The sequence below is a fragment of the Hydractinia symbiolongicarpus genome, chromosome 9 (assembly GCF_029227915.1).
Source record: "Hydractinia symbiolongicarpus strain clone_291-10 chromosome 9, HSymV2.1, whole genome shotgun sequence".
Lineage (NCBI taxonomy): Eukaryota > Metazoa > Cnidaria > Hydrozoa > Anthoathecata > Hydractiniidae > Hydractinia > Hydractinia symbiolongicarpus.
Genome location: NC_079883.1, coordinates 13,793,134 through 13,819,062, shown reverse-complemented (window position 1 = coordinate 13,819,062; position 25,929 = coordinate 13,793,134). Strand labels below are relative to the sequence as shown.

The window sequence follows — 25,929 nt, the reverse complement described above, 5'->3', positions numbered from 1 at the left end:
TCTCGACTTTTGCTAAGGTGCCTAATAAACTTCACATCAAAATTCTGAAGTCCGAGGAACTCCTTTAGTTAGCTAGCTAGCTTGCTGCTAGCTAGTACTACAAAACTGCTGGCTAGGAAGTATAAAATAAAAATAAATAGCACTATGCAAAAGTGATCAAAAAATTAACACAAGCCAGTCGGCTAGCTAAAGCTTAGGTAGCCAAGATTACAATCAAAATAACAAAAAAGCATTAAACTAGTTAGCTAGCTAGTTACACAACAGTGGCCTAACTAAAGTAAAATCTTTGATTGTAGCGATAGAGTAGTCTTAGTGAGCACATCAAATAAATTCCATGTGTGTGTTGGAATCATGCAGTTACATTTACAGATGAGAAGGAAGTGGTATCGAAATGTGCATGATCACTGTCAGAACGCAGTTAAATCCCACTGTTCTGCCCAATCTTAGGACGCTGCCCAATCTTTGGACATAAAATTGCCCAGTCTTAAGACTGGCCGGCCAGTCTTAAGACTGGGCAGAGCGTCACAAGATTGGGCAAAAGACCATGTTAGGCCCATCTTTGGCGCTGTTTAAATTTTAAGGAAGGGATGCACCACACGAGCTGTGTTTTTTGCGACTCCCAACAAACATTCTCAGGCACATTAAAACATCTTATTTTGGGTACTTTGAATTTATTTATTTTGAATTGACCCCGCCTGTTTTTGGACACAGTAGAGTGAAAATCGTAGCTAGGTAGCTGGTAGAGCATGTGTTATACATTTAGCATTTATATACAGCTTGTAATAGTGGCTAAATTTTAAAAATAAAATGTTTATATTTATGAAGTATCAGAAAAGTCGTATTCAACCATATTATTAGTTAGCTAGACGTTAATTTCATTGGATGAGATGTTTAGCCAGCTAGCGAGCTGTAGCCAGCTAGCTAATATCATAGTCTATAGAAGAAAAACTTTATAGACTATGCTAAAATGGTTGAGTAGTTTCAATTTTATATACATAAAATACATGGTATGTATAAATTTTTGGCTTTTGATTTTCCAAGAAAAGTTTCAATTTAAAGTTCCTATTAAGAGGTAAATTCTAAAAATTTTATTGTTCTGTTTGTCTTCCACAATTGTTCTAAGATTGGGCATAGATTGGGCAGTCCAGTCTTAAGACTGGCCACCCATTTGTCACTGTCGGAAGATTGGCCTGGCCAGTCTTAAGACGGGGCACGTTCCAAGATTGGGCAGAACACCACCAAAATAAGTTATTAAGGATGACCTCAAGAAATAGAAGGGTAAATTGCGGAACCATGACGCGCATAGTAGATGGATTTTGGGTAAGGTATATACAATTATATACACTCTGTACGCAACAATTTAAGCCATGGATAAGTACTACTAAGCAAAATGTAAACAAATTTTGTGCCGAAAAAATTAAATCAGGAAAAAATGGATAAAATAAGAAAAGCATTGGAGGAAAAGAAAGAAATAGCATTCGATGTCACTAATCCCCGCAAATCCTATGCTGGTCATACTGTTTATCGTCTACAATTAAAGGTAAGGGATAGCGTCCAGACGTTTCTCAGGCAAACTCTCTCAGGAGGAGGGAGAAGCTTTAATCAAATAAGAACTACAAGAATCTAAGTTAAACTAAATCTAAACTAGCGAAAAATTCTCTAAAACTACATGTTTTTAACTGTGAATTTTACGTTTGGTCTGTATTGAAAATATAAGGAAAGATAGAAAAAGATGTTATTGCAAAAAAAATAAAAAAAAATCACATGGGCAAATATTTTAAAATATGCAATATGGCTTGTTAGATGATGATAGATGTGCATATTTTACATGGCTAGCCTCACAAATGTCGAGGGATATACCCTGTCTATTATTTCCAGGAGTGGCATGGCTTAGATGGAGAGTCCTAGAGTATTTAATGCTCATTTTGAGCTACGTAGACCCAATACACCTTTACGATTCAGGAAAACTAACACTCCATCGCAGCTTATTTTGCGATCAGAGGAGGTAAACATCACACTTAAGATAAGAGTTTATTAAGGAGAAAACACGTTTTTTCGTGATAACTTGTCTTGCCGCATTTTGTTTTTAATAAAAAGTACACATAAGTTGTATCTTATTATTATTAATGTTTCCTGAAAATTTGAAAGATATTGATACGACGGAAGTTAAAAAACTGGAGAAAACACGCTTTCGTCTCTAACAAAACACGATTTTTACCTCCTTTTTTCCAATATTGTAAAACGATGGAGAGCCATAGGAACGCATGTACAATTGAATCGGCAACATCCAACGGCCCACACAGTGTGCCATCTTCCCAATTTCCCTCACATGGATTGGGTTAAACCAGGGCTATGGTAACATTTACTCAACCATGTTGAATCACCGTCAAGAGGAATTGAACCCGGTCTCCCACACAGAGTACGAAAACCATAACCACTAATCTACAGCACCACTGTACTGCGTTTACACTGTATTCTATGTATAGAAATTATTGAATGTTTACATTTTCCGCGTTAAGCTCCTCTTGCTCTAACAACTGCGTGGCAGGCAGAAAGATGCGAAAAGTCTTTTTCAGTCCATATCTTTTTACGAAAAAATTGTTGAGACTTAAACTATTATTAAGCTTAGATGGGTTGTTCCACCCAAAGTAGGGCGGCTGCCCGGGCATTTTTATATCATAACCTAAGAAGGGCAAAACTATCCAAAGTAAAACACATTCTTTTATCAGTTGAAACTACTTTACTATTTTTATGCCTAATTTAACAAAAATTCGCTCTTATGAACACATATTTAACCAAAATTTAAACTTTTAATCTGCAACTATTTCAGCAAAAGCATGCCTGGATAGAGTGGCATTGTAATATTGACGATTTTTGACTAACTTTGGGCAGGAATAGCAACCACCCAAAGTAGGGCATTTTAATATTGACGATTTTTGATCCACTATGGGTAGGAATAAAAACCACCTGAAGCAGGGCATTTTAATATTGACTATTTTTGGTCGACTTTGGGCAGAAATAAAAATCACCCAAAGTGGGCTATTTGAATATTGACCCTTTTTAACTGACTTTGGAGAGGAATAAAAACCACCAAAAGTAGGGCATTTTAATATTGACGATCACTGTAGCGCAAACTGCATTATTAAAAGTGAAGTATGACTGCGTTTTACAACCGTAAACCTTTCTGAAATTAAAAAAAAGTAAACAGCTTCACTTGGATGCACAGTAACATGCTTACTCTTTTACTACCAAATGGTAATTCATCAGGAAAATTCTTAGATAAGAAAGAACTAATAAGTTCTACTGATGCCGAGCTTCTTAAGTACTTGTCAAGCTGTAGAGCAAATTCCGGGTCTTTCTTTTCAATTTCCTGCATGTTAGCTGCAACCTGAAAAGCACCACCTGATTTAAGATTTAACAGATATTGTGCTGCGTATCTGCTGATTTTTCCACATGCATAGAGAAAACTCCATTTGTAAGGGTCCTTTTAAGAAAATCAGTCCATTTGGTCTCTAACTCATTCTCTTTGTCAGATATTTCGTCCTCTGTAAAAATAGAAGTTTAAGAGAAATAATCGAAAGCGAAAATGAAAAATACATATGATACATATGAGATATATTACATAATACATACAAAAATACATATGATGTATACCTGCAAAACTTGCCATACAGGTTTCACAGAACCAATTACCGCTTGGTTTTCCTTTTAATCCTGTACACTTGTAATGGCTCCAAAAAATAAATAAATAACGCTTCTATCGTTTGTTATTAAAGCCTTAAATCGCCATACTTCAAGCTTGAATTTTTCTACTTTGACGCTATCAATTGCTTGATTCGTTTAATAAATTAACCATGAGCATATGACTTCAATATATCTGGATGCACAAGGTCATCACACACAGAATCGGGTATGTTTTAATTTTGGTAGTAAGCTTAATGATGCTTCTTCCTTTTCACTAACAATTAATAAGGCGTTAGTGTCACCAACAAACCAGGAAAGTATCATTCAAGATTTTTGATACTTGTCTATTTCATAGTAGGCTTTTAACGACGATTCTTTAAAAGAGAAATATCATAGTTATTATCATAACTTCTAGCAAAAATTTTAAGCAATTTTGTTCATGGAAATAAAAGCCAGTTCTTAAAATATGGTTGTAATTATTACTGGTATGATCTTTTTCCGCGTCTGCTGATGTATTCCCCTCCTCAGATTTTAACCACTCTACAAATTTTTCTCTGTTCTTGTTGTGTTCATGTTAGTTGATTGAACGAGTGGGAAACTTTCAGAAAACGTCCACATGTGAACAGAAATTGACCAAACCCGATCTCCTTTTTTTGAGCTTCTGTCAACCCATACGGAGGAATATACCTGGGCACTAGTTTACAAATTGTACAGGGAAGTAGAAACAGATTTTGGTTAGCCAGGATTTGCGGTACCTTTGATTGCTTTCTTAAAAAAAAATCACACAAAACACTATGCTCAAAGTAAGTAAGTAATTTTCATAAAATCAATATCTTATATTAAATAATTATAAACTTTACAAGTGACAAGAAAATGGCTAGCTAAACAGCAAAACAAAGTTCTCCGTTTCTCAGACTGATATAGTACAGGTGATTCTATTTAGTATAATCGAGTTTCAATACATTGAAACATAAACTAAGTAATAGGCTCTAAAGCGTTACGAATAAAAGCTGCTCGTTGAATAGGAGTGTCCTTTTTTAGTTTTCTTAAAATTATCTTTAAATGTATTATTTTTCTGAACGTGATAAAAAACGCCCTTTTTGACTGGGCCTAATTAAGTTTAATTGCACAAAGGTGACCATGGCAAAGGCATTTTTTTGCAATACAGTGGTTTTCTATGGTAAAAAGTTTCACTTTATTTCTTGCCAATAAAACAATTAATAAATGCTTTTTTTTTCAATCAGTACTGTAATTTTTCAAGTCGGGCAGCTATAAAGCCAGACTCTGTGGGACAGGGTAACTTCTAATTTGTCTATAATTACACAAAGGTAAATCCCTGATTGGTTGAGAGAAATAAATATTGTGTCTTGTTTTAATGATAAAGGAGTCTTGCAAAGAATATTAAACACTTGTTGTGTTGGTCACATTTCAAGTAACTGTGGTTAAATTGAAGCATATGCATACAAACCTAGGAGGAGCTTTTTAACACTCAAAAAAGAAGAGTACACAGTGCCAAAACTGTTGTAAATAACTTTAATATATAATATGCTTATGTAGCTATAGTAACAGACTATAATGTCTCGCCCAGTCTAAATCTAATTAAACCATTTTTAGTGATAAGTAGTTAATTTTTTTACACACTAGATGAGACTGTTAAGAATGATATTTTTGACCAAAATTATGAAAGCATGGGCTAATTAATTAATGAAAATTCGTATGGGCTTTTGTAAAACGTTCCAGATCATTTGGATGTAAATATTTTACTGAAGGCTTTATCTGTTAGCAAAAAAATAAATGCTTATTTATTTTCAGAAAGGAAAATCTTAAAAATCTTTTTTGGAAGGGTTTTCCTAATAAAGTATTTTCAGAAGTATAAACATTTCAGTACAGAAAGGATATTGTTGTATGACACCCTGATTAGGATGACTAGTCCTTTTTACTAATGTAAGCCCCTGACATTACAGTTTTGACAGTTTAAAACTAACCACTGAAAAGACAGTGGTAAAAGTTTGTTTTAAACATCCATTTTTATCCATAAAAACCCTTGACCTAATAAAGCAAATAAGATGGTTCCACATGTGGATAGGGCTTTCCCAGTCAAAGATAAAAATCTGCATAGACTGAACAAGGTGTAGATTGTACCAGGTGGTACATACAGCAAGCAGGGGCCATCCTTACTGCATTGCCTTTAATAATCCATTGTTATGACTTCTGACACATGTTCCTATGGACAATTTTTCTAATGAAATTTCCCTGCCCCCTTCTTCCCTCTGCTATAAAAATTATCACGGAGTTTTGACTTCTCATGATTTTGTTTTGAAGTTGTTGATGTTGTCAAATTTTACCTTATCAAAAAATTTAGCTAAAGATATAATTTTTTAAGTTTTGTCTGTTTAGATTTATGGAAGTCACAAAGAGCATCCAGGATATGAGGTTGGCATGTTTTTTTATTAAAGCAAGGGGACATGTTCTTAGGTGCCAAACTTGCCACAGTTATCAGCTATATATGCATTATAAATATTTTAGACATATAAGTACATCTTCCATGAAGGGCTCTACCCAGACGCAAACTTCTTGTGCGTGAATCTGACAATGTCAAATGTTTTACAACGATGTGACACATTAAACTAATCCTCAATATTAATATAAACAGCCTTCACATAATATGTTAAAATAGTATTTTTTTAATATTTTTTTAACTTGTACTTATTACACACAATCTTTTGTTCACTATAAAGTGCATTATTACAATATAATAGGTATTTGGCCAATATTTTAAAGAAAATAAAAACAACAACATTTCTTCCTTCATTACAAAGGTTTATCCTTAAAACTGCTCATTTGCAAAAACAAGTCCTGCAAATATATTTCTGGGTACCCTATTTGCAAAAACGCGTCCCACAAAATAAATTATGTTAAAGATAAATATTTCAGTACAATTCAGTTTACATATAGGAATTTTTATCTTTAATTTGGAATATGTATGGCATGTTATTGCCACCCCAATGTGACCATTAAAAGCAGCTGAATTGATGATGAAAACAACTTTTAATGAGTAATAGACCAAGAAACCAAAAACACACGGTCAGACCCCAAATCTGGTTTACCTAACTTTGATATCAGACCAGAAGAATGATAAATTTAAAAACTAATGATACATTATCAAGCCAAAGAAGTTTGCTGGTCTTTTCCAAAAATATATACAAGATATTTGTGGTAATCTACAAGGTTTTAGTTTCTAGTTTTATTCTGTCATTAAGGTTGTAACCCCTGCCCCTTTAATGAATCATCATTGAAGGGTATTAATGCAGTGCTACGTATAATCTTGTATTTAGTTTCTAGGGTGGAAAAGATTCAATGATTTCAAGCGCTTGTATAAAGAATTAAAGGCTGACTTCCCCAATGATTTCAAGCAATCATTTCCAGACTTTGCAAAAGGACATTTTTTCGGTAAGACTGGAATTTTATAGGAAATTATACGCATTTTACTTTTCTATTTATGCTGGCAAATTACTTTGTCTATAAAACTTTATATACTATATATATATTTTCTAACTGTAAATATAAGGTCTCTAGCAGACCATGAAAACCCCTAAAATTGAAGTGACTTTTAAGAGCTAACTTATTGGAATGGACTATTTCAGTTCCGATTTCTGCTCTTTCTTGTCTTGTAAATCTTCTGTTTTTATAATATTTCCTCCCAAAATTTTTCACAGGGTTGCAGTAAGATATTATAGATAAAACACATTATTTTATCAAAGCTTTGATTATTTGGGAATTTGTTATTTGTGAAATTTGTTTTTTTTACAAGCTCGTGAGCTTGTATTAAAACGCAAATGTGTCCTACAAGAATGGAAATTTTTGCCTCTCTGAGCACCGACACGGGAGTAGTCGTGTGTTCGAATCTCATCTTGGTAACTATTTTTACTTTTTTTTTCTTTTTACTATCTCGCCCGCGAGGACGTGTTTACAGACTGACCTAACGAAAATTGAAATTTCGAGAAATTTTCTATCAATATTATTGCCTATCCGAATAGCAAAATATGTCGTGTCTAACTTCAGCTTTTTATACACTTTTTTGGCGAGGTTGTTTGCGTATATCATACGTCTTGTTATTTTTTAGAAAAGGATTTAAAGTATTTATTTCCGTTTCATTTAACTAACACCATATAATAGATACCTAAATATCAACTTAATTTATGTTCTATTACATATAGTTATTCAAATTCTAAATTTTCAAAATTTAATTCTTGCGAGATATTAGAACTTGCTAACTTCGCAAAAATCAGCTCTCACGAAAATTATTACCCTTTAATTAGCCAATTATAACGTGTTCAAATGAATTCGCCACCCATGTTGCAAATTTACAAATGATGATAGCATTTTTTGATGATAATTTTTTAACAATAATTTTTTTAAGTAACGAAAATTTGTTGGATGGTGTATTATTTTTGAAATTTTACTAAAGCGCAAGAATATATAGTTTCAGCATCGAGAAAGGTTCCCTACATCAACCTTTAAATGTACAACATACAATCAGCACAAATACCGAATATGTTAGTTACCCATGTACACTGATCTTTAGGACGTTTCGACGAAGCCGTTATTGAAGAACGAAGACAATCATCCCTAAAATTGCTGCAATTTATAATTTTATACTCTGAAATGCTATTCCACAAATCCTTCCAGTCATTCATAGAGGTAAGTAAGGGTGGGCGCAGATGGCGCGCGCGGGACGAGGGTTGTTTTGGGTAATTATTTGTAGTAATAAAAGTATTATTTAATACCAGGAGGCTGAAGTCATATTTGGAAAATAAAGTTTATGGGGGTGAAGAGTTCCAAAGGGGGAGGTAAATGGAATGATTTTTTTTAGAGGAAGATCTAGAGGAATGTTTTGCGCCTGTTTGTACACCCTGAAAAGCTTTGAATAAGTCGTACATTAGTTCTAACAAAAATACACTTTTCAACGATACGATCAATTTTGAAAAAATCATGTTGTTTGGCATAGGAAGGGATAGTAAGTTTCTTAAACTACACAAGTACCATATCTTACTCCTATCTTTTGGGGAAAGACAAATACTGCAAAAGTATTTGGGAACGCATAAGGCTATAACCTGTACAATATTTCAAGGGACGTAAGAGGAATAGTTTGCTTGTAGGTGAAAGAAATGCTGTTTTTAGGGACTCTTCGATTCTGTGTAAATGCAAATCAATCTTGCATCCACAGAACTCGTTAACCGTTTGTTAATTTGGCAAGGTGTTAGATTATGAAATTAAACGATAAAAGTTTTTTTTTAAGTTTATGTTTGTACATTAATAACTGAATCTGATTCTTAGAATGGGGTCAGCCAAATTACACCGTACTTAAATCAAGCTGCCAGCATAGCAACGTCATCAGCAGATTTACCCGTAGAAGCAACAGAAATTGTAAATGGTAAGTATAGCTGCAATTTTCTGACTTTTAGTTTTTCGTAAACCTCGTGGAAATTCATCCGTCGAGAAAATCCACGAAATTCGCCCATGACTGGCTTACAGATGGAATGTTGAGTATTATATTATAGGTGATACTAGCTGGAAGACCCGGCCTTTCGACGCCAAGTTAATGCACCAGTAATCAAGCGCTAAAGTGCAGGTAAACCGTGCCGCACCTCTAGTTGAACGCCGTAGTTAGGGTGGTGTTATAGTATGTCACAAATCTATTAAAGCGCACACTGCGTGATACTGCTTTGAGTGTAGTGTATTTTGAAAAGTGATATAACGTGGACCAGTTAAAATATGCAAGGTGCCAGTCACCAGTTGCCCTGATTAAATTGGGGGCGGCATGAGCGGACCATAAAACCTTCGTAAACAAAACATAAGTGGAAGAATTTTATTCTGCTCTCTGTCTCTAAAGAAAAAAGAAAAAAGAAAGAATCTGTATTAATTTTTCAAAGCTAATAAACGTTTTCTTTTAGTTGATAACAATGCAGTGGTCCATGGCAATGAAAATCACTCGCTTGCATCAGTTAGTCCGACTAGCGAAGAAGACACTATTAGCGATCCCTTGAACAATTGTTTTCTAGAGAGCTACGACGAAACTAACAGTGAAGGGGAAGAAGACAACGTTTTTGTCTCCATACAAAGCGACGACGGACGTCAGTCCTGGCTCCAAGAAGCTCGTTCAATATGCGGTGACGATATTGAAAGTTTAGCCTCGGAAGCAGCCGACGAGTTTCCTGTTACGCCTAGAGAAAGTATCAGCGACGAGGCAAGTGTATTGCTTAGTGAACCGTTAAATGATAATTATTCCTCCCCAAACCTTGAAGATATTCCAGAATGTGAGAACGGTTTGTCTTGCTCACCTGCGACAGCGCAAGCTTTTGATGACAACCAAAACAATACTGACATTGTGAGTCCCAATCTTTCTGCTCAGGATTTGCATAAAAAGTTTCAAGTCGACGCGAAAATGTCCAAGATCATTGAAAAAACTGTCGAAGAGGACGATTACGTGTTCCAGGCGAGCGTTGCGATGAGTAATGCTATCGAACAAGAAGAGTTAGGAAACATCGAGTCGGCATTTGACATGTACAAATTTGGCATCGGCCTGCTCCTCCGCGGTGTGCAAAGTGATGAAAACGTTGAAAGACGGGATGCTGTTCGAAGGAAAACAGCGCAATATTTGCTACGCGCGAAAGAACTATACAATTCTAACCTAAAAGCGAACGAAGACAAGCAAATAATTGACGGCGTGAATCCCTTTTGCGAGGATAACAAGTGGAGGTTTCGTTTAAGCGATGTAAAAGTGTTTGGTGTCGTCGACAAAGTCATGTTAGTTCAGAAAGTCTTCTCCGATGAAGTGTACGTGATGAAAGTGTTGCACAAGCAAGGTGGAGAGTACAAACGTTTTACGCCTCCTAAGAAGTCGAATAACAAACAGCCGAGAAATCTCTACAACTGCAAGTTTATGGTTAACCTCTTGAACTGTGTTGAAAAACCAACGGGGGTATATTTACTTTTGGAATATATATCCGGTGGAAAGTTATGGGATTACTTAGGTATGTCGTTGTTTAACACTTATAACCAAAGATATTCGTCGTGTATCGAATCACACCATTCTTGGAACGCTACGGACTGCGATAACTCTCTCATTGAGAATTCATCCAATCACGAGTATACAGACATTGTTGATATTCCATGTAATAACTACACAAAGCAAGGCACGTCGGAGCTATGTCAGCAAAATTCGTCGACAACATTGACATGTAAAATTAAAAAGTCGACATCACGTGAACCTCTCTTGACGGAAGACGACATGCGCCTCTGGATTGCCCAGATAGCACATGGAATAATGGAGCTGCATTCAAAAGGCGTGATGTGTAGGTAAGTATATAAGCTTAGACGTTTAGCAAACGAATGCAAACTATATTGACATGGGTGTTAAGAATGTTTTAACGAGGTGGTGGAGTAGCCGAACATGCACTCGCCAATCGGAATGAGTTGGAGATTTTTAAAAGGTTTTTGAACTGAGTAATGTAATTTTCCATGAGCATGGTTAAGTTTTTCTACCTGAACCTATAAAATTATTTTTTATGTAAACCGATATTTGCTGAAAAAAAGTTTTTGTCAAACTAAAATTTAAGCAAACTATAGATTTTCATCGGTATAAAAAAGCAAGACAAAAAAAATAATGTTGTAGCAACGACAAAATAACTTGATTTTGGTATAGGTTAACTAATCAATGTTTTGATCAATGCTCTCGCGAAAAACTTTTGCGACTTATCGTAGCATAAAATGCTTCCTGTGTAAAAAAGGTAAGCTATGACTGTCACCTTTAAATTCGTATAATATTGATTAAATATTCAAAATCTATAAAACCAAAATATTTAAAACAAAATTAAATCTCTGTTTAAAACCAAAGACGTACGAGATCAGTTGAAACGCTTTAATCGTTACGATTACGTTAATCGTTACGATTACGCAAATCGTTGCGATTACGCAAATCGTTACGATTACGTCAATGGTTACGGTTACGCCAATCGTTACTATTACGTTAATCGTTAGGCTTACGCCAGCAAAACTACTTCTAAAATCGAAACGAGCTAAACATTTACAGACATGCCTACCTCTAATTTTAGCGGATGTTAATTTTTGCGTTTTTGTGCTGTGTTTGGCAAAATTAGCGAAACTAAGTGTGCGCAGGAGATGCGAATGGTTGTTTAAGAAATGGAAAGTTAAGAATCGTGTTGGAGGTGATTATTGGGTATTCTAAACTACAAGGCTTATTTTTAAAAATATTTGTAAATATTTCTTATATTTCCGAGTTATTCGTAAGGATTATTACTCGCGAAATATTCTGCGGACGATCATCACTTACGCAATTACCTACCGCCGGGATTTAGGTACCCGCGAAATTAACTACCCGTAACCTGTAAGTATTTTCGATAAGTATCTTGAAATTTGAAAAAATTTACCTAAGGTTATTGATTTTAGAGATTTAAATCCTCGAAACATATTGATCGACTCCCAAGGGAATATCAAGCTTACTTATTTTTCAAATGTAGAAGGAATCGATTACACGTTGGATCCGGATGCTGTTAGTAACATGTACACTTCTCCTGGTAAGAGGATTTTTTTGAATGTTGTTATTGCTAGTTTCTGACACAGTGACACTTTTTCGGGAATTTTACAAAGTTGATAAATAAAGCATCAGCTTGCCAATTCTCCGCAGCTGGTAGGCTGTGGAAGTGATACTTTTTTAGATGCGGAGGCTAGGAAAGCAGTGTTTAAAATGCGCTAGTCACACTTCTCGCACGTCTGCCTCACAGAATAATACAGGTCAGGAACCACGAAGGTCCCGAAATTTGAGGAATATGTCCATCTTGACGTCAGCAACAATAAACACATCATGTTAGTTGGGATTTAATCAAATAACCTGCGTTTCGAAGCCTGTTTTAAATGTTTCACAAGTGAATTTTGACAAGTTCTAATTGCGTAAACCTAGTATAGAAATGACATGCATCTTTACTTGTGTTTCCGAACTTCGAAGTGGATGCTGGTGTTTTTTTTAAAATATGCCCTCAATTAATCGCGGTGGTGTTTCTGAGTTTACTATCTTAAATGTGCTGCAGCGTTATTTGTTTAAATGTTTAACAAAAAATGACTGTCATATTCCATATCCATATCCATATCCATAGACTCTTAAAGTTTTTTTCATGTTTTATACTACACTGTGAAGGCTACACGCCTCCATGACTGCATAAAAGCATTTGTATTTCACTCTATAATTTTTAGAAGTGAACGGTGTATTTGAACCAGATAATTCGACTGACTGGTGGAGTTATGGCGCGATAATATTTGAATTATTAACTGGAGAAGTAAGTCTTTTTTATTATACGCAATTCTTTGTTTAACAAATGCAATCTGCAACAATCTTTATCCTTCTAAGTACAAGTAAGTAACCCACATATATCATTGCGAGAAATGACACGAAAGACATGCAATAGGGAATTGATTAAAAATAATTTGCATTTCGCATTTTATCGTTTTGGCATATGCTGCCAGCCACGCAACGTCTTTTCCCCTTTACGTGAAGATGTGGCATATATAAGTTCGTAATCTAAAGTTCATGCTGTCGTGTCTGGCGCAACTATAGCAATCAAAGGCAATCCAGTTTTTCTATTCTACCTCCAAGTAATGCAGTACGTATCCTATTTTGTTTTGAAGTGATTTTTTAGGAAACATAGTTTAAAATTAAAGGGCATGTGTAAATTTGATGCAACACAAACAATAATGCAATACACGAAATGGAAATACCGCAAAATGATATTTCCTTACTTATTTAGTCGTTGTGCTTGTGTCATCCGGATGGTATAAACAATCGATCAATCATCACTTTGCCACGAAGAGTGAGTAACGAAGCCTGTTCCTTACTTGCTGGTGTAAGTAATTTTCGCAATGGTCGGGGTTTTGTTTGTTCTATTAATTAAATACATTCCGATCCAGGGAAGAGAGTTTTAGTTCTCTGTTTTGTTTTGATGTCGACTTTGTTGTGAGATTTCCTATTCTTTATGCTGGTGTTGTATCTGTATTAGATAGGTTTGAAAGCTATTGACAAATTGATTTTCTTGATTTCATAATAAAACTGTATAATTTTCAATGTGGGAAAAACACGTCAAAGCCTGAGCGCGAAATTTAAAAGGTCAAAACAAAAATGTTATTAATTTTATTGGTTTAAGGTAACGTCAAGACTGAAAAGAGCGCGAAAAATTTTTCACTTTATTTGGCATAACTACTTGTAAACTGTAGGTTGTGCAAACTTGTAAAAAGCGATAATTATGTTTAAAGGTTAATTTTAGATGTTTTTTATTTAGTTGTTAAAATACGATCCGAAAGAAAGATTAGGTAGGTGTTACGACGATGGTTACGAATTGTTGTTGTTTTTTTGTCGCGTTTTTGTCGTAAATTAGCTATTTCGCGAAGAAAATGAGAAGACATATTTCGCGAAAGTTAGTAGTAGCTGTAACGAGGCTACTAAATTTACTTCTCACAGTAACAACGAAATAGGGTTGTTTTGATTTATAAAAAAAATACAAAGAGAATGTTGAGAAAACTAGATGTAATCTTGGTCTAAGTATCGCCTTAGTATATCTATAAAAATACCCGTATACGTCTGTCTGTCTGTCGCACAAAATTGTACCGCAACTAGCGAGACGCACACAATGCGGTATAAAAAAGACAAGCGAACCCATGGGTTTTTCCACGGGCCCACTTACTAGCAGATGTTGAAAGTTAATCTTTAGCAGCCTAGTTTCTGTGCGGTAATAAACAGCTCTTACCTTAATTAAACTAATTTTGTCAAGGATAAATGACTCAACGATTAAATTAAAAAAAGAATCTATATTTTAAACAGAAGTAACACCACCAGTTTCGTCACATTATTATTATTATTATTTTTTTTTTTGGAGAATAAACCTCTATGTTGTTTAGCTAAAAACTTCAGTTCAACAAATTTGTCGTGGTGTTTGTGAACTTGCGCAGAAGTTAATACTCGATAAAATAGATTTTCTGCGTGAAAACTGACACGAATAACGTAATTAGTTTTTAATATATTCTAAATTTAGGTTCTGGACCAAGCGGTAGTGAGGAGATCAAGTCACATCCGTTCTTCTCTGGTATCAATTGGAATAAACTAAAATCTTGATATTTATGAGGCGTCTGATTTGTTATATTTTTTAATATTTTAGTGTTTTTTATTATAAATTGTAAATATATTAATCTTTAAAAAGATCTCGTTATAAATTCTGTTTTTGTTTCATCGCCATTTTCTTCTTGGTGTGGTCTTGTAGTTTGTAGGTTTTCAGCATTCTCGTACCGAAACCTCTTTAAGATTAAAACATGGAAAATACTATTTTAGAGGTTTATCTGAGGAGCTCTGGGGTCGAAAATGGGTTTAGATCAGCCATGGCTGTGCGAGAGAGTTAAATTTCACACAGTTATCTCGCCTGACAACTGTTGTTTCTGGAAGCGACAGCGAAATGTTTTGGCTTGTGTGTTTTATTTCATAATCGTATTTTTTTTTCGCCATTTAAAAGATCATTGTACTGGGAGAAATGTTTTTTGCTATTATTCTAATGAACTTAAAATAACATTGTACAATGTTTTTTTAACATTTTATATTATTGAATATTATTACTATGTATATATATTATTTACTGCAGAGCGCGCGTTTTACCCAAAATCCTAATGGTGGAAATGCTTTACCAACTTTGAAAGAATTTTATATTTTATGCAAGAAATATAAATTTTAAAGGATTCATTTTGTATAGGAGATAAAAAGTTGATATTTAAGTCTCAACTTCGTCCCCAGGCCCATTTTTCTTTTTCTGACAATCTCGGACGGCGAAAAGCGCGCCGTCTCGGATATTAAAAAAGCGAAAAATTGCCCTTGGAACGAGGTTGTTAAAGTCTCTAAGCTAAAAAACTCCCCTTAGAATAATACAATGAAATGTACTTAAAAATGTTTTTTTAATTTTTTGTTACTTTTTGTGCAATAAAGACTTTATTTGCAAATGCAAGTTTATGCCGAAACCCTTTGACATTTTATATAAAAACTTGAATTCTACTTTTATTTAATTTTTTGTGTTGTGAAATGTTGTGAAAAGTTAAAAGAAAAACTGTTATCCAAAAAAAATATTCCGCGCGAAATACACCGTAGACATTTCACTTGAGAAATTAATTTCGCGCTAAAATAAGAAAATAAATTTACAAGAAATTTAATCCATTTACGGTTATAATTTTTTTTACAATGTTCTAAGAGGATATTGCTCAGCCTCCACTCACATTTTCCTTGTGGAAATAGGATCAACATTGACTGAGTAACTGACATAACTATGTTTTTTGTTTTCGGCGTGATATTTCTATTCAAGAATCTTAAGGCTAAAAAAGATACAATTCTTTTTAAAAAAACATGTTAAGGTATTTTACAATAACATTTAGCAGAAAGGAAAATTTGTATTTTTTATTTCATATGGTAATAGAATACAAACTTTTATATAACTTTTATTATTTATGTATTTTTTATTCCTGGGTTAAAAAACATAACAAAACAAATGCAGCTGTAAAAAAATTAAAACAATTTCTTAAAAATTTATTAAATAAAAAACTATAAAAATTAATTGTGTTTTTGTCTGTAAAATAATTAAATATTTCATAATTTTAAAAAATGTTTTGGAATTGTTCTTTTACATTCCAGCTTACATGTCATCCATTGGGATCCAATTTAACCACCTTAAAAATTCTTGAAATGAAATCTTATTATTGCCATCACGGTCGAGCTCAGCTAGGGCAGCATCTAATTTGTTTGGTTTCCCTCCTACTTCTTGGAACAATTTTTTGAATTCGTCACGATCGAGTGCTTGACTGTTGTCTACGTCAAATTTCTTAAACAAATCCACTGCTTTTTTCAGACGGTGATATCGAGATTTGTCATTAATATTTTTAAATTTCTCACCACTTTTTAACCAGCTGTTAAATTCTTCAAACGATACTTCCCCATTACCGTCTTTATCCAGGAGCAATGCATAAGCTTCACTTTGTTCTTTGTTAAAGCCTAAATCGTTTTTAAACAGAACTTCTAACTCTGTTTTACTTAACTGGCCATTTCCATCTTTATCGTATTTTAGAAACAAACTCTTTAAAACAACAGCTGGGGCTCGGGGATCAAAATAAGTAGTAGCCCTTGCACTAGTCATGTTGAAATATACACCACGAAAACAAAATTAAAAGTGTTTATTAAAACTTCCTTCGAGAAACGTGAGGTGGGCATGAGTTTGTTTTTGTTTTGAAACCATCATAAGACTGGGCCAATGAGACAAAGGTTAATATTGCTCTTCTACTTACCAACATTTTATACATTTTATCGTTTTCTCTTATATCAAATACAGAATTTACCAACACCTTTTTTACAAGCTTTTTTTTTTTTAAAAAAGGAAAAGCAAGACCTAAATTGTACTTTAGCTACTATATTAACTACTAATAATATGAAGCATCAAAGATGGAGTTTCTGATTAAAAGATTACATCTGGCGCATTTGGCGCGGGGTTTATCATCACAACAGCCAAATTCAAAAGGACGCCACAGTAGCGATAACATTTTTTTAGCGCTCATCAACGTGTCTGTTTTGTATGGTCTGTCCGTTTCGTTTGACCTCTTCCAATTATGTAATTTTTTGTGTATCTTCTAAAGCTATTTATATCACTGTATTCTCTAACACAATGTAAGCTAGAGAAAAATAATGTTGCCGGGAGTTGTTTAGTAGAGCGCGGGCCCTAATTATATTGGGTCTGCGTAGCTCAAAAAGAGCATTAAATAATCTAGGACTCTCCATCTAGACCATGGCCCCTCCTGGAAATAATAGACAGGGTATATCCCTTGATATTTGTGAGCCTAGCCATGTAAAATATGCTCATCTATCTATCTAATAACTTTAAGGGTTTAGCAGCTAATTAATGTTTGTGGGTTGTGTCACAGAGGTGATGCCTCTTCTAGCTAAATGGATCACGGAATCCCTCGTTTGTAGGTCGAACCAAACTGTTTGACGTTTTGTGACTCTTTTTACTTAGTTATGTTAAATTTTAGCTTTCGACAGAACAGGGGTTAATTTAGGCATTCTTGCGGTCGGAATGTTCTCCTTCATTGCTCTCTGATGAGGTTACAAGACTTTTCACAATCAAACCTTCACAGTAGAAATCTTAATTAAACAGAATTTGCAAGCAAAATGGTGTTAAAATGTCGCAAAATGGCAAATATTAAGCAATATATATCTAAAACATCTAAATTCCTTGAAAAATCCAGTATATATTGTATTTTATGTTTCACCACCAAAACATGATTACGGCATTTGTCTATCATTTCATAATGGCTGCTTAATCTGAATACTGGCCTGTGATTGGTTCAACCAGTATTATGATGCAAACCCAACTGCAAGAAAGCTTTATTATGTAAAAAACACTACAGGTTTCCAAATGAAATAAAACAGCTGCCCCAGACATCTTCTAATAATGTGAATGTGATCATAAATTTTAGACAGCAATTGTCCATGTTCTTTTTTTTATTATTGCTAGAGAGAGAGCTAACCATGAAATTATTGGAGATCACGCATACATCATTTAAGACTATACTTGAAATCAAGGAACTTATGATGTCACGGTGGCTCTAAAAAAATTTTTAACATTATATATATACATATATATATTTCTTTAATTAAGCTTCACATGCCTGCACATAAATTCTCAAGTGGCTTTTTTTTCCGCACTTTCCCAAATTCACTGGAATGATTCCAAAAAAAATAAAAAAAAAGCTAATCAGCGTTTTCAAGTTTATTTCAGCTCTGTAAATTTTTTATACATACAGTAACCTATGAAAACTTTAGTCCAAAAAGACACTCATTATTTTTATGGCACATGGGACCTTTGACTTACTCGTTAATCAGACTAAGTTCATTATTAAACTTCCCAGCTTTGGTTATGTCAAGATATAATCAGGATTAAAAACCAATACTGCAAAAAGTTTTAATTTTTTGTAACTGTATATTATTGAAAAAATGCATCAATATGTAATGATGTCATAGCATTACATGGAAATCTGAGAAACTATGTAACTGTTCAGAAGGAAAAACTGTATGTGAAATCCCTCATGTATAGACTTTTTTGCATGGCCAGCAATTTATTTGTGATCTTTTCCACAAAGAAACAAAAATGATCTAATGAAAGGAACAGAAAATATTAAAATCTGAAAGATTTTATCAATATTCATGTATCTAGTCTTTTTCTAAAAAATTAATTAAGTCCAAATATAACAACTGTATATCCAATCAATAACATTATATTCAAAGAAATTATTTAACACATATTTACCGCAATATGTTGTACGAGTTAACCTTTTTAACTACTGTACTTGCCCGTTGAGCACAAAATTGCCCATGTAAATTAATCTGTGTGGTAAGAAAAGGTAGTCTAAACTAATTTGACCGTCTGAAAATCGTTGGTCAGCAGCCAACAGCCATACCTAAAAAAGTCAACCAATATTAAAAAAGCCAACAAGATGAAAAAAGTTTGTTTATCCCCTGTCCCTAAAGTTGTCGTTGTTTTTTCAACATTTATTAAAAAACAAATGTTTGCTTTTGAAATTAAATATGTTGACTACGTTAGATCATTAGCTCAATGTTTTATTGGAGAAAACAAATACTATATATATGTTTCATAATAAAGTATTTTGGACAATTTTTGGAAGATTTCGGTACATACATGTGGAAAAAAACGCACATATTGAGCGTTTTAGGCATGCACATGTATACCACGGTGGTATAGGCAAAATGTCAGCCAAATTTGGTCTTGTTATTAAATGTTAGGAAAAGGTCAGCAATATTGGGTTTGGATGGTCAATCAGAACTATTTTTTCCAAAATATTGGCAAGGATTTAATTTTAGAATTGTTCTAAAAGAATTATCATTAATTTTTAATTTTTAAGGTATATAATCCAAGTTTCCAAGAGTATGAAATTCCTGTCAGAAATAGGTGAAAAAGTGAAGAAAATGTCAGGAATTGTAGTCAAAAATATTTAAATGCCAGGAACATAGAGAGTCAGTATTGAGCAGACACCCTTAAAAAACTATTAGCTCTGAAATAATGCAATTTCTATTTCTGTAGTATTACATAGTATATTGTTGCTAACCAATATAGTTAATTTGTCCATCTGTTGTCATGTTTTGGTGTAACAAAATACTTCTACAATCACTGATTTTTGTTAGTAAACATTTCAGGCGCAGTAAACCTTAACAAAAACTGTGTCTTATTTCCTGTTGTGTATATATTTTTGTTTTTGTTCTTTTTAAGCAATACACACTAAAAATGATGAACACTCAGGCAAAGTTTTTCACAATGTTGTTTTGATGGATGGTTTGCCCTTAGGGAAGAGTGACCATGGTTTTGGTGCTAGGTAAGAATATGGTTGATGCTTTATTTGGAATTAAAGATACTGATTTAATGTAATTAGGTGTACTTGATGATGTAATGATTTCATGTTTGACAAAGGAGATGCCTTTGTATAGATGTTGTTCATGCTAAAGCTTGCAGTGATTAAGTTTATTGTTTTCTTTGCTAACTTTGCGTGTACAAACATGTTGTAAAGACATGTTTCCGGGTGTTGCGTGGGGGTTGTGGTGATATTAAGTCGAAAAATTTCCACAAATGTAATAAGATAATTCCATTTTCCTCTTCTTTTATCCTTTAGAGAATTGTTTAATGGGTGCTTAAGCTGTTACTTTATTTTATGTTGAAATTCACATGTCTGTGTGGAATTCATTCTGCACAAATTATGTTCAGACAGTGAATAGTTTAGATAAGATTTTAAAATAATGATCCTTTAAAGGATATTTTTCTGAAATTTGTGCATGTTTTCTTCACTTTTTAGTTGTTTTACCAAGGGTAAATTCAAAACTGCGCAAATAGGACTTTTTTGTGTGTGAAATTAAAATGTACAAATTAAAGCTTGTACCGATTATCGATATTTGCAAGGTTTAGCATAAAACAAGTTAAAGTTTGAACCTAAAAATTTAACTTATAGAATTGGTTAATCTTCTTCTTTTTGTTGTGCTTTTTTTATTATTATTACCCCACTGTTGAGTATTTTCAAATGTTTACGTTTATTTGAACGTTCTCGGAAAATTTGATTGTTTTTTTTTTTTCACGTGACCAGTCTATATGACGCCGAATTAACCGACATCAAAACAAAAACAAAACAAGAAAGTTAATTTAAAGTGGTAGAAAAATGTCAATTACTCCTTGTTTTCATCTGGTAGACGATAGTTTATTTGACGATTTAAATGAAATAGACGAATTCATAGCAGGACAACAGTCAAAAGCTACAAAGTATTGTAATACGTTTGCAGCAAACACCTTTTACGGATGCAAATGTCCCGGAAGTTTATGTAGCCCAACACAGTGGTCACAAAAATATTGATTCGTTAAGAAATTACAAATCAGCTAGTACCACTCACCGTTACAAAATGTCAAACATCTTGAGCTCAAATAATAACCAACTTGACGTACATAACCAATCCACAGCTCTTAATACTTCCAGTTCCACGCAGTCTTCAACCCTCTCTTCATTTTTTTTTGGAGGAAATTTTAACAGTTGTACATTTAATTTTAATACGAACACTCCACCAGCGAAACGACAAAGAATTGAATTTTAAAACTGTTTTGAAAATATTCTATTTTTAAAAGTTGTGGATCGAATGTCTGTGTACGTTCGAAATATAAAGAAAGTTACATGGTTTCCACCTAAGCCTTGTTTTTGTTAAAGACCCCTGGACTCTAAAACCTTTTTTCATTAATGGTTATGAAATAATCAGTGGGGTAATAAATGACTTAACCTTATTAGCCTGTCTATACGGGAAAATATAGACCTCTGTCACTCGCATGGACCTCACTGCGTTCGGTCCATGACGTCATGACCTCGGTCTATATTTTCCCGTATAGACCGGCTAAACGGTTAATAAGCCATTATTACAAAAGCAATATCCTTCTAAAAAGGCTGTTGCGCAATTCTTTTTTAAATGATTTTTTCCAATACTTACTGTAATTTTTTCCCTTTAGCTTTAATAACCGGTCTGGCCAGTTTGTAAACACTGTTCAAATTTGTGGCAATGAAATTGTGAAGAGCTCTCGTCTAATAAAAGGCAGATGGAGCAAAGCTGAAGATAAAAAATTGAGGGATCTATGCAGTCAATATGGCACAAAGAATTGGTCAGTAATTTCAGCATTTTTTACACAACGAACGGAACTGCAATGTCAGCAAAGATGGAAAAAGGTGCAAATGTTTTTATTATTATTGTTTAGTTAAGGAGTAATTTAACTACTCGATCGTGTACTAAGATTAACTGGTGTACTCAATTCATTGCTTATGTACTGATTTATTGAATGAAAACTCTGCACTCTGTTAGTTTTTATGGTTTAAATTTTTTTGATTTTTTTTAACAAGGGCATTTGCGAAAAGTTTCATTTCTGCAATAACGAAAGTAGAATTTTTGTACATATTGCCAGAGCAATATTTTCTGTATTCTGAAAAACCAGAACAACGCTATCTAAAATTCTAGCATTGATTTTTTAATAGATCTGTTCGATCTTGTGACATGAGAGTAGGCCTGTAAACAGACTTCCTTAATGCACTCAAATGTTGGAGCATTTTTTTCAGCTTGTTTTATCATTTCCTGTTTGGTTTTTGTAGGTGCTTGATCCTTCCCTTATCAAAGGCGCATGGACAAGGGAGGAAGACGACCTTGTGGTGAGGCTGGTGCACAGGTATGGTGCTAAGAAATGGTCTTTGATTGCGTCTCACTTGAAGGGTCGGATTGGAAAGCAATGTCGAGAACGTTGGCATAACCACCTAAACCCGAACGTAAACAAAACACCATGGTCTGAAGAAGAAGATCGCGTAATTTATGAAGCTCATAGTCAGTTAGGAAATAGATGGGCAGATATCGCGAAATTATTACCAGGAAGGACGGACAATGCAATTAAGAATCACTGGAATTCCACAATGAAACGAAGGTTCGAGCCAGGTTTCCGGCAGCGAGTGAAAACAAAACCAAACTGTAAAAGTACGGAAAGAGACACTGCGGAATTATTCACAAGGCCGACTTTTAAAGTGAATCCTCCCGAAAATGATTTAGGGACAGACATTGACGAAAATGTTGTTAAATCAGAAGAAGCGCTACAGTATATTTTGCCTAATTATATAAAAAATGAAAGTGAGGGAATAAAACTGGAGGATGAGGAGACAGACGAAGAGGAGATTCCAAACGATTCAGATCTTGTTATGTCGCCTTTTAAAAATCTAAACAACTTTTCTGATATGTTAGCTGAATTGGGTGGCATAGATGGTCTTCTGCAGAACTACAGTCCTGTGAATAAAGAAAATTTCGCATCAACTGTATTTAAAAGGTATATATTCCATATAGCTAAAGTCTTATTGATGCCCTTTATTTTATAAGAATAATGCTTTATAATAATATCAGGCTGGTATTTCAGTTTGAAAGCAATAAATCTATTGTTTAAAACAATAGAGAAATAAGCCTTGTTAGAATTTGATATTTTTTAAAGTAGAAGCATGTAGGGCAAGTCACTCAATTTTTTAAAGTGCACATGCTCTAAAAGAAAAAACTTGTGAGCTTTTCTGCTATAAAGGAATGCGCAGTCAAAAGTTTATAGTGACATTTATTGTTATTGTTTTCAGAAACACGAATTCTAACCAGAATTTTCCACCGGCGCCGGCTATTTTACGACGATCTCGCAACAAGCAGCCGTTGTCTGATATGAACACAAATATCAATATGGATGCCCCCGCCCCTGTGCAAGAACTTGGCTTTTCGCCGTCGGCTTTTCTGAACACTTCGAAATGTACAGAGCTGGTTACGTCAACACCGGCGCGAAAAGTGGCCGGTTTATCTGCGAACAAAACACCTTCGTTTTTAAAAATAACGCCGTTGACAATCGGCAAGAGTGAGAAACGGAAACGGAAAATAAATATTTCGGCAGGGGTTGTTTCGGAAACACCAGTTGTTAAGCAGTCTATGGTCAGCACGACACCAAGAACACCGACCCCGTTAAAAGTGGCGAGTAAACAAGAGCAAACTCGGCGCGCGAGTAAGTGTCAAACGATTGACGAAATATCGGAACTGTTCATACACAAGTCGGCAAGATCGTCAACGCCCGATCACGATTACGCGAAATCGGTATCCGAAACATACACAGATCCTATGGATAGTGGCATTGGCCGAGACTCGTTGCGACGAACTTTGTTCGATACACCCAGTCAAAACCCACTGCTTAGATCCTCTAGTGGAAATGCCTTCACTGAAAAAGAACTGAACGCAATCGAACAAATGGCAACAAGTTTCACGCCTAGAAAACAAAACCCAAACTTATCAAACGTTGCAATGCCGAAAGGAAGTCAGGGCAGCCTAAATTTTATTCCCATACATCCTGGACATGTACTCCCGCAAAAACAACAAATTAAAATTCTACCACTTGTCGGAAAGCCTTTGAAACTACCTCTGCGCAAACTACCGGCTCGAAATTTGAAATTTCCGACGAATCAACCGGTGTACTTGAATTTATCTGAAGCGTTTAAAGCAGTCGCGTTTGGCCAGAGTACGGACCAAAAGTTTCTTACCGAACAAGCACGGTTAATTATGAATGAAATGAGAAACGCAAGGTGAGAGAAAATTTTGTCTCCATGGCGTTTGTTATACAGTGGTTGCTTCACGAATTTTTAATGATATAATAATACTTCTGTGTTATAAGATATTGTAGTTTATTTTAAGTCAAACTTAACATACTTCGTTGATAGGGTTCTTGTCATTCTTAGAAAGCCTGACTGAGAATTAGAGAAATGCATTTCCCTATTTCTTGCCTTGATTTGTTATTTCTAATAGTTGCATTTCCCAAGCTCAAGTTATTGTAAATTGTTTCTACAGTAAGAATTTTTGTATTATTTTGTGCTTTCCCTCTCGGAGCTTGCCAAAATATCCTTTAAAAAATTTCGAAGACCCTGGTATTTCGCCCTGAAAATTAGATCAGATCTTTCGTTATCTTTGAGGGCCTATCTTACTGAAAATGGGTGTCACGAGTTTTCTTTAAATGGGTGTCACAATTAGCGCATTGGTTTCTAAAGTCTTTGCTTTCCCTTAAACTGTTCAGAATTTTAAACCTTTCTCTATGCAATAGAGCAGTATTTATTCTTTGTATATATCATATATAATTACGTACTATTTTTTCTTTTTTATGTCATTTACATTTTTGTTTATCAAACAGTGTTAAAGTCGTTTTGTCGTGAAGATGGCTTTTACATTGACTAGTTGTTATGCCATATTGGTATCTCTTCATACCAACTGAAACTACTGACTGAAAAATGCTAAGAAAGTGTTCAGGTTGCTTTCCTTTAAGACATTTTTGGCTGCCGCTCCTAGCTTTTAGGATCTGGACACGCGTGAGCAACCATTGGAACAGTCAATAAAAATTCAGTGGTCATACACACTTTAATGAAAAGCAGTCTTTTAACAGCGATTTCTTACTTTTGTTTCATGTTTTCGTCTTGTTAAATGCGAACTCATAACTCGCCTTTTGTTTTCTTTGATGTTTTTGTTGTAGTATTTTTCTTACCAGGTGTATCAACAAATTTATGTAACTTATTCGGAACTTTTTACGCCCTCCAAGTATGGGCGTTAATGTTTTCAGCGTGAAAGGAACACGTAAAAAGGGCCGTTAAGAATTTATTGATAAGATTGCAAACAACACCAAACGGGGTGGTCTTTATATAGGACTGGTTAAAGAAAAGCCAATACGGCATCACATCTTATTTATAGCCTCGTTTCCAGACATGGTGTATTCTACTAGAAACGAGGTTACCTTTTGTTTATTATGTTTTTACCTATAGTCAAAATATATTTTTAAGATAAAATTATTAACCGTTATGTATCACGTTTTTTTTTTGTTCTCAAAATGTAGATATTTAAACTTGTAAGAATAACTGAATGTGATTTTAAATGTTAGTTTTGCATTGATATTGTGTCAGTTTTATTGCCAGTACATTCGTATGTGCACTTGCACCGTTAGTTTTGCTGATTCCGTGTGTAAGTGGTCGAGAAGCATCTGCCTATTATTAGTAGCAAGCTTACTTTGCGAACTCCTATTTTTACCTGTGAAC

At 34.3% G+C, this 25,929-nt stretch overlaps 4 protein-coding genes across 6 annotated transcripts in view; 3 read left to right on the top strand and 1 right to left on the bottom strand.

Moving 5' to 3' along the window:
* The first annotated feature begins 1,278 nt into the window (after positions 1-1,278).
* LOC130657049 (ribosomal protein S6 kinase delta-1-like) lies at positions 1,279-15,505 on the top strand. Of its 3 annotated transcripts, none has more exons than XM_057460010.1 (11): positions 1,279-1,320; positions 6,082-6,117; positions 7,020-7,134; positions 8,270-8,385; positions 9,022-9,118; positions 9,639-11,043; positions 12,154-12,281; positions 12,955-13,037; positions 13,506-13,601; positions 14,034-14,064; positions 14,784-15,505. In XM_057460010.1, the coding sequence occupies exons 1-11, from the start codon at positions 1,294-1,296 to the stop codon at positions 14,861-14,863; spliced, it is 2,214 nt and encodes a 737-aa protein (XP_057315993.1). In that variant the 5' UTR covers positions 1,279-1,293; the 3' UTR covers positions 14,864-15,505. The 3 variants fall into 3 exon arrangements, with proteins under 3 accessions (XP_057315993.1, XP_057315994.1, XP_057315992.1); XM_057460011.1 differs by lacking the exon at positions 1,279-1,320 and adding an exon at positions 1,353-1,540 and having other exon boundaries at positions 9,747-11,043; XM_057460009.1 differs by lacking the exon at positions 1,279-1,320 and adding an exon at positions 1,353-1,540.
* The window catches only part of LOC130657053 (protein FAM98B-like), a 36,417-nt gene continuing 23,255 nt past the window's right edge, over positions 12,768-25,929 (top strand). Inside the window, exon 1 of the mRNA XM_057460016.1 lies at positions 12,768-12,771. The gene's annotated coding sequence lies outside the window, so the exon portion shown is untranslated. The remainder of the gene's footprint in view (positions 12,772-25,929) is intronic.
* LOC130657057 (calmodulin-like protein 3) lies at positions 16,283-17,052 on the bottom strand. Its single transcript, XM_057460019.1, has one exon. The coding sequence runs from the start codon at positions 16,911-16,913 to the stop codon at positions 16,416-16,418; it is 498 nt and encodes a 165-aa protein (XP_057316002.1). The 5' UTR covers positions 16,914-17,052; the 3' UTR covers positions 16,283-16,415.
* On the top strand, positions 20,030-25,786 carry LOC130657051 (transcriptional activator Myb-like). Its single transcript, XM_057460012.1, has 4 exons — positions 20,030-20,157; positions 21,819-22,032; positions 22,450-23,165; positions 23,458-25,786. Exons 1-4 carry the CDS (start codon positions 20,111-20,113, stop codon positions 24,440-24,442), a joined length of 1,962 nt encoding a protein of 653 aa, XP_057315995.1. The 5' UTR covers positions 20,030-20,110; the 3' UTR covers positions 24,443-25,786.

Bases quoted from the DNA above. Each gene is read 5' to 3' on its own strand.
- LOC130657051 (XM_057460012.1), top strand. From the start codon at position 20,111: ATGGATGGTTTGCCCTTAGGGAAGAGTGACCATGGTTTTGGTGCTAG. The intron at 22,033-22,449 runs GTGCAAATGTTT...TGGTTTTTGTAG, and splicing joins GTCAGCAAAGATGGAAAAAG to GTGCTTGATCCTTCCCTTAT. The intron at 23,166-23,457 runs GTATATATTCCA...TATTGTTTTCAG, and splicing joins GCATCAACTGTATTTAAAAG to AAACACGAATTCTAACCAGA.
- LOC130657049 (XM_057460009.1), top strand. From the start codon at position 1,433: ATGGATAAAATAAGAAAAGCATTGGAGGAAAAGAAAGAAATAGCATTC. The intron at 1,541-6,081 runs GTAAGGGATAGC...TTGTCTGTTTAG, and splicing joins TTTATCGTCTACAATTAAAG to ATTTATGGAAGTCACAAAGA. The intron at 6,118-7,019 runs GTTGGCATGTTT...TCTTGTATTTAG, and splicing joins AAGAGCATCCAGGATATGAG to TTTCTAGGGTGGAAAAGATT.
- LOC130657057 (XM_057460019.1), bottom strand. From the start codon at position 16,913: ATGACTAGTGCAAGGGCTACTACTTATTTTGATCCCCGAGCCCCAGCT.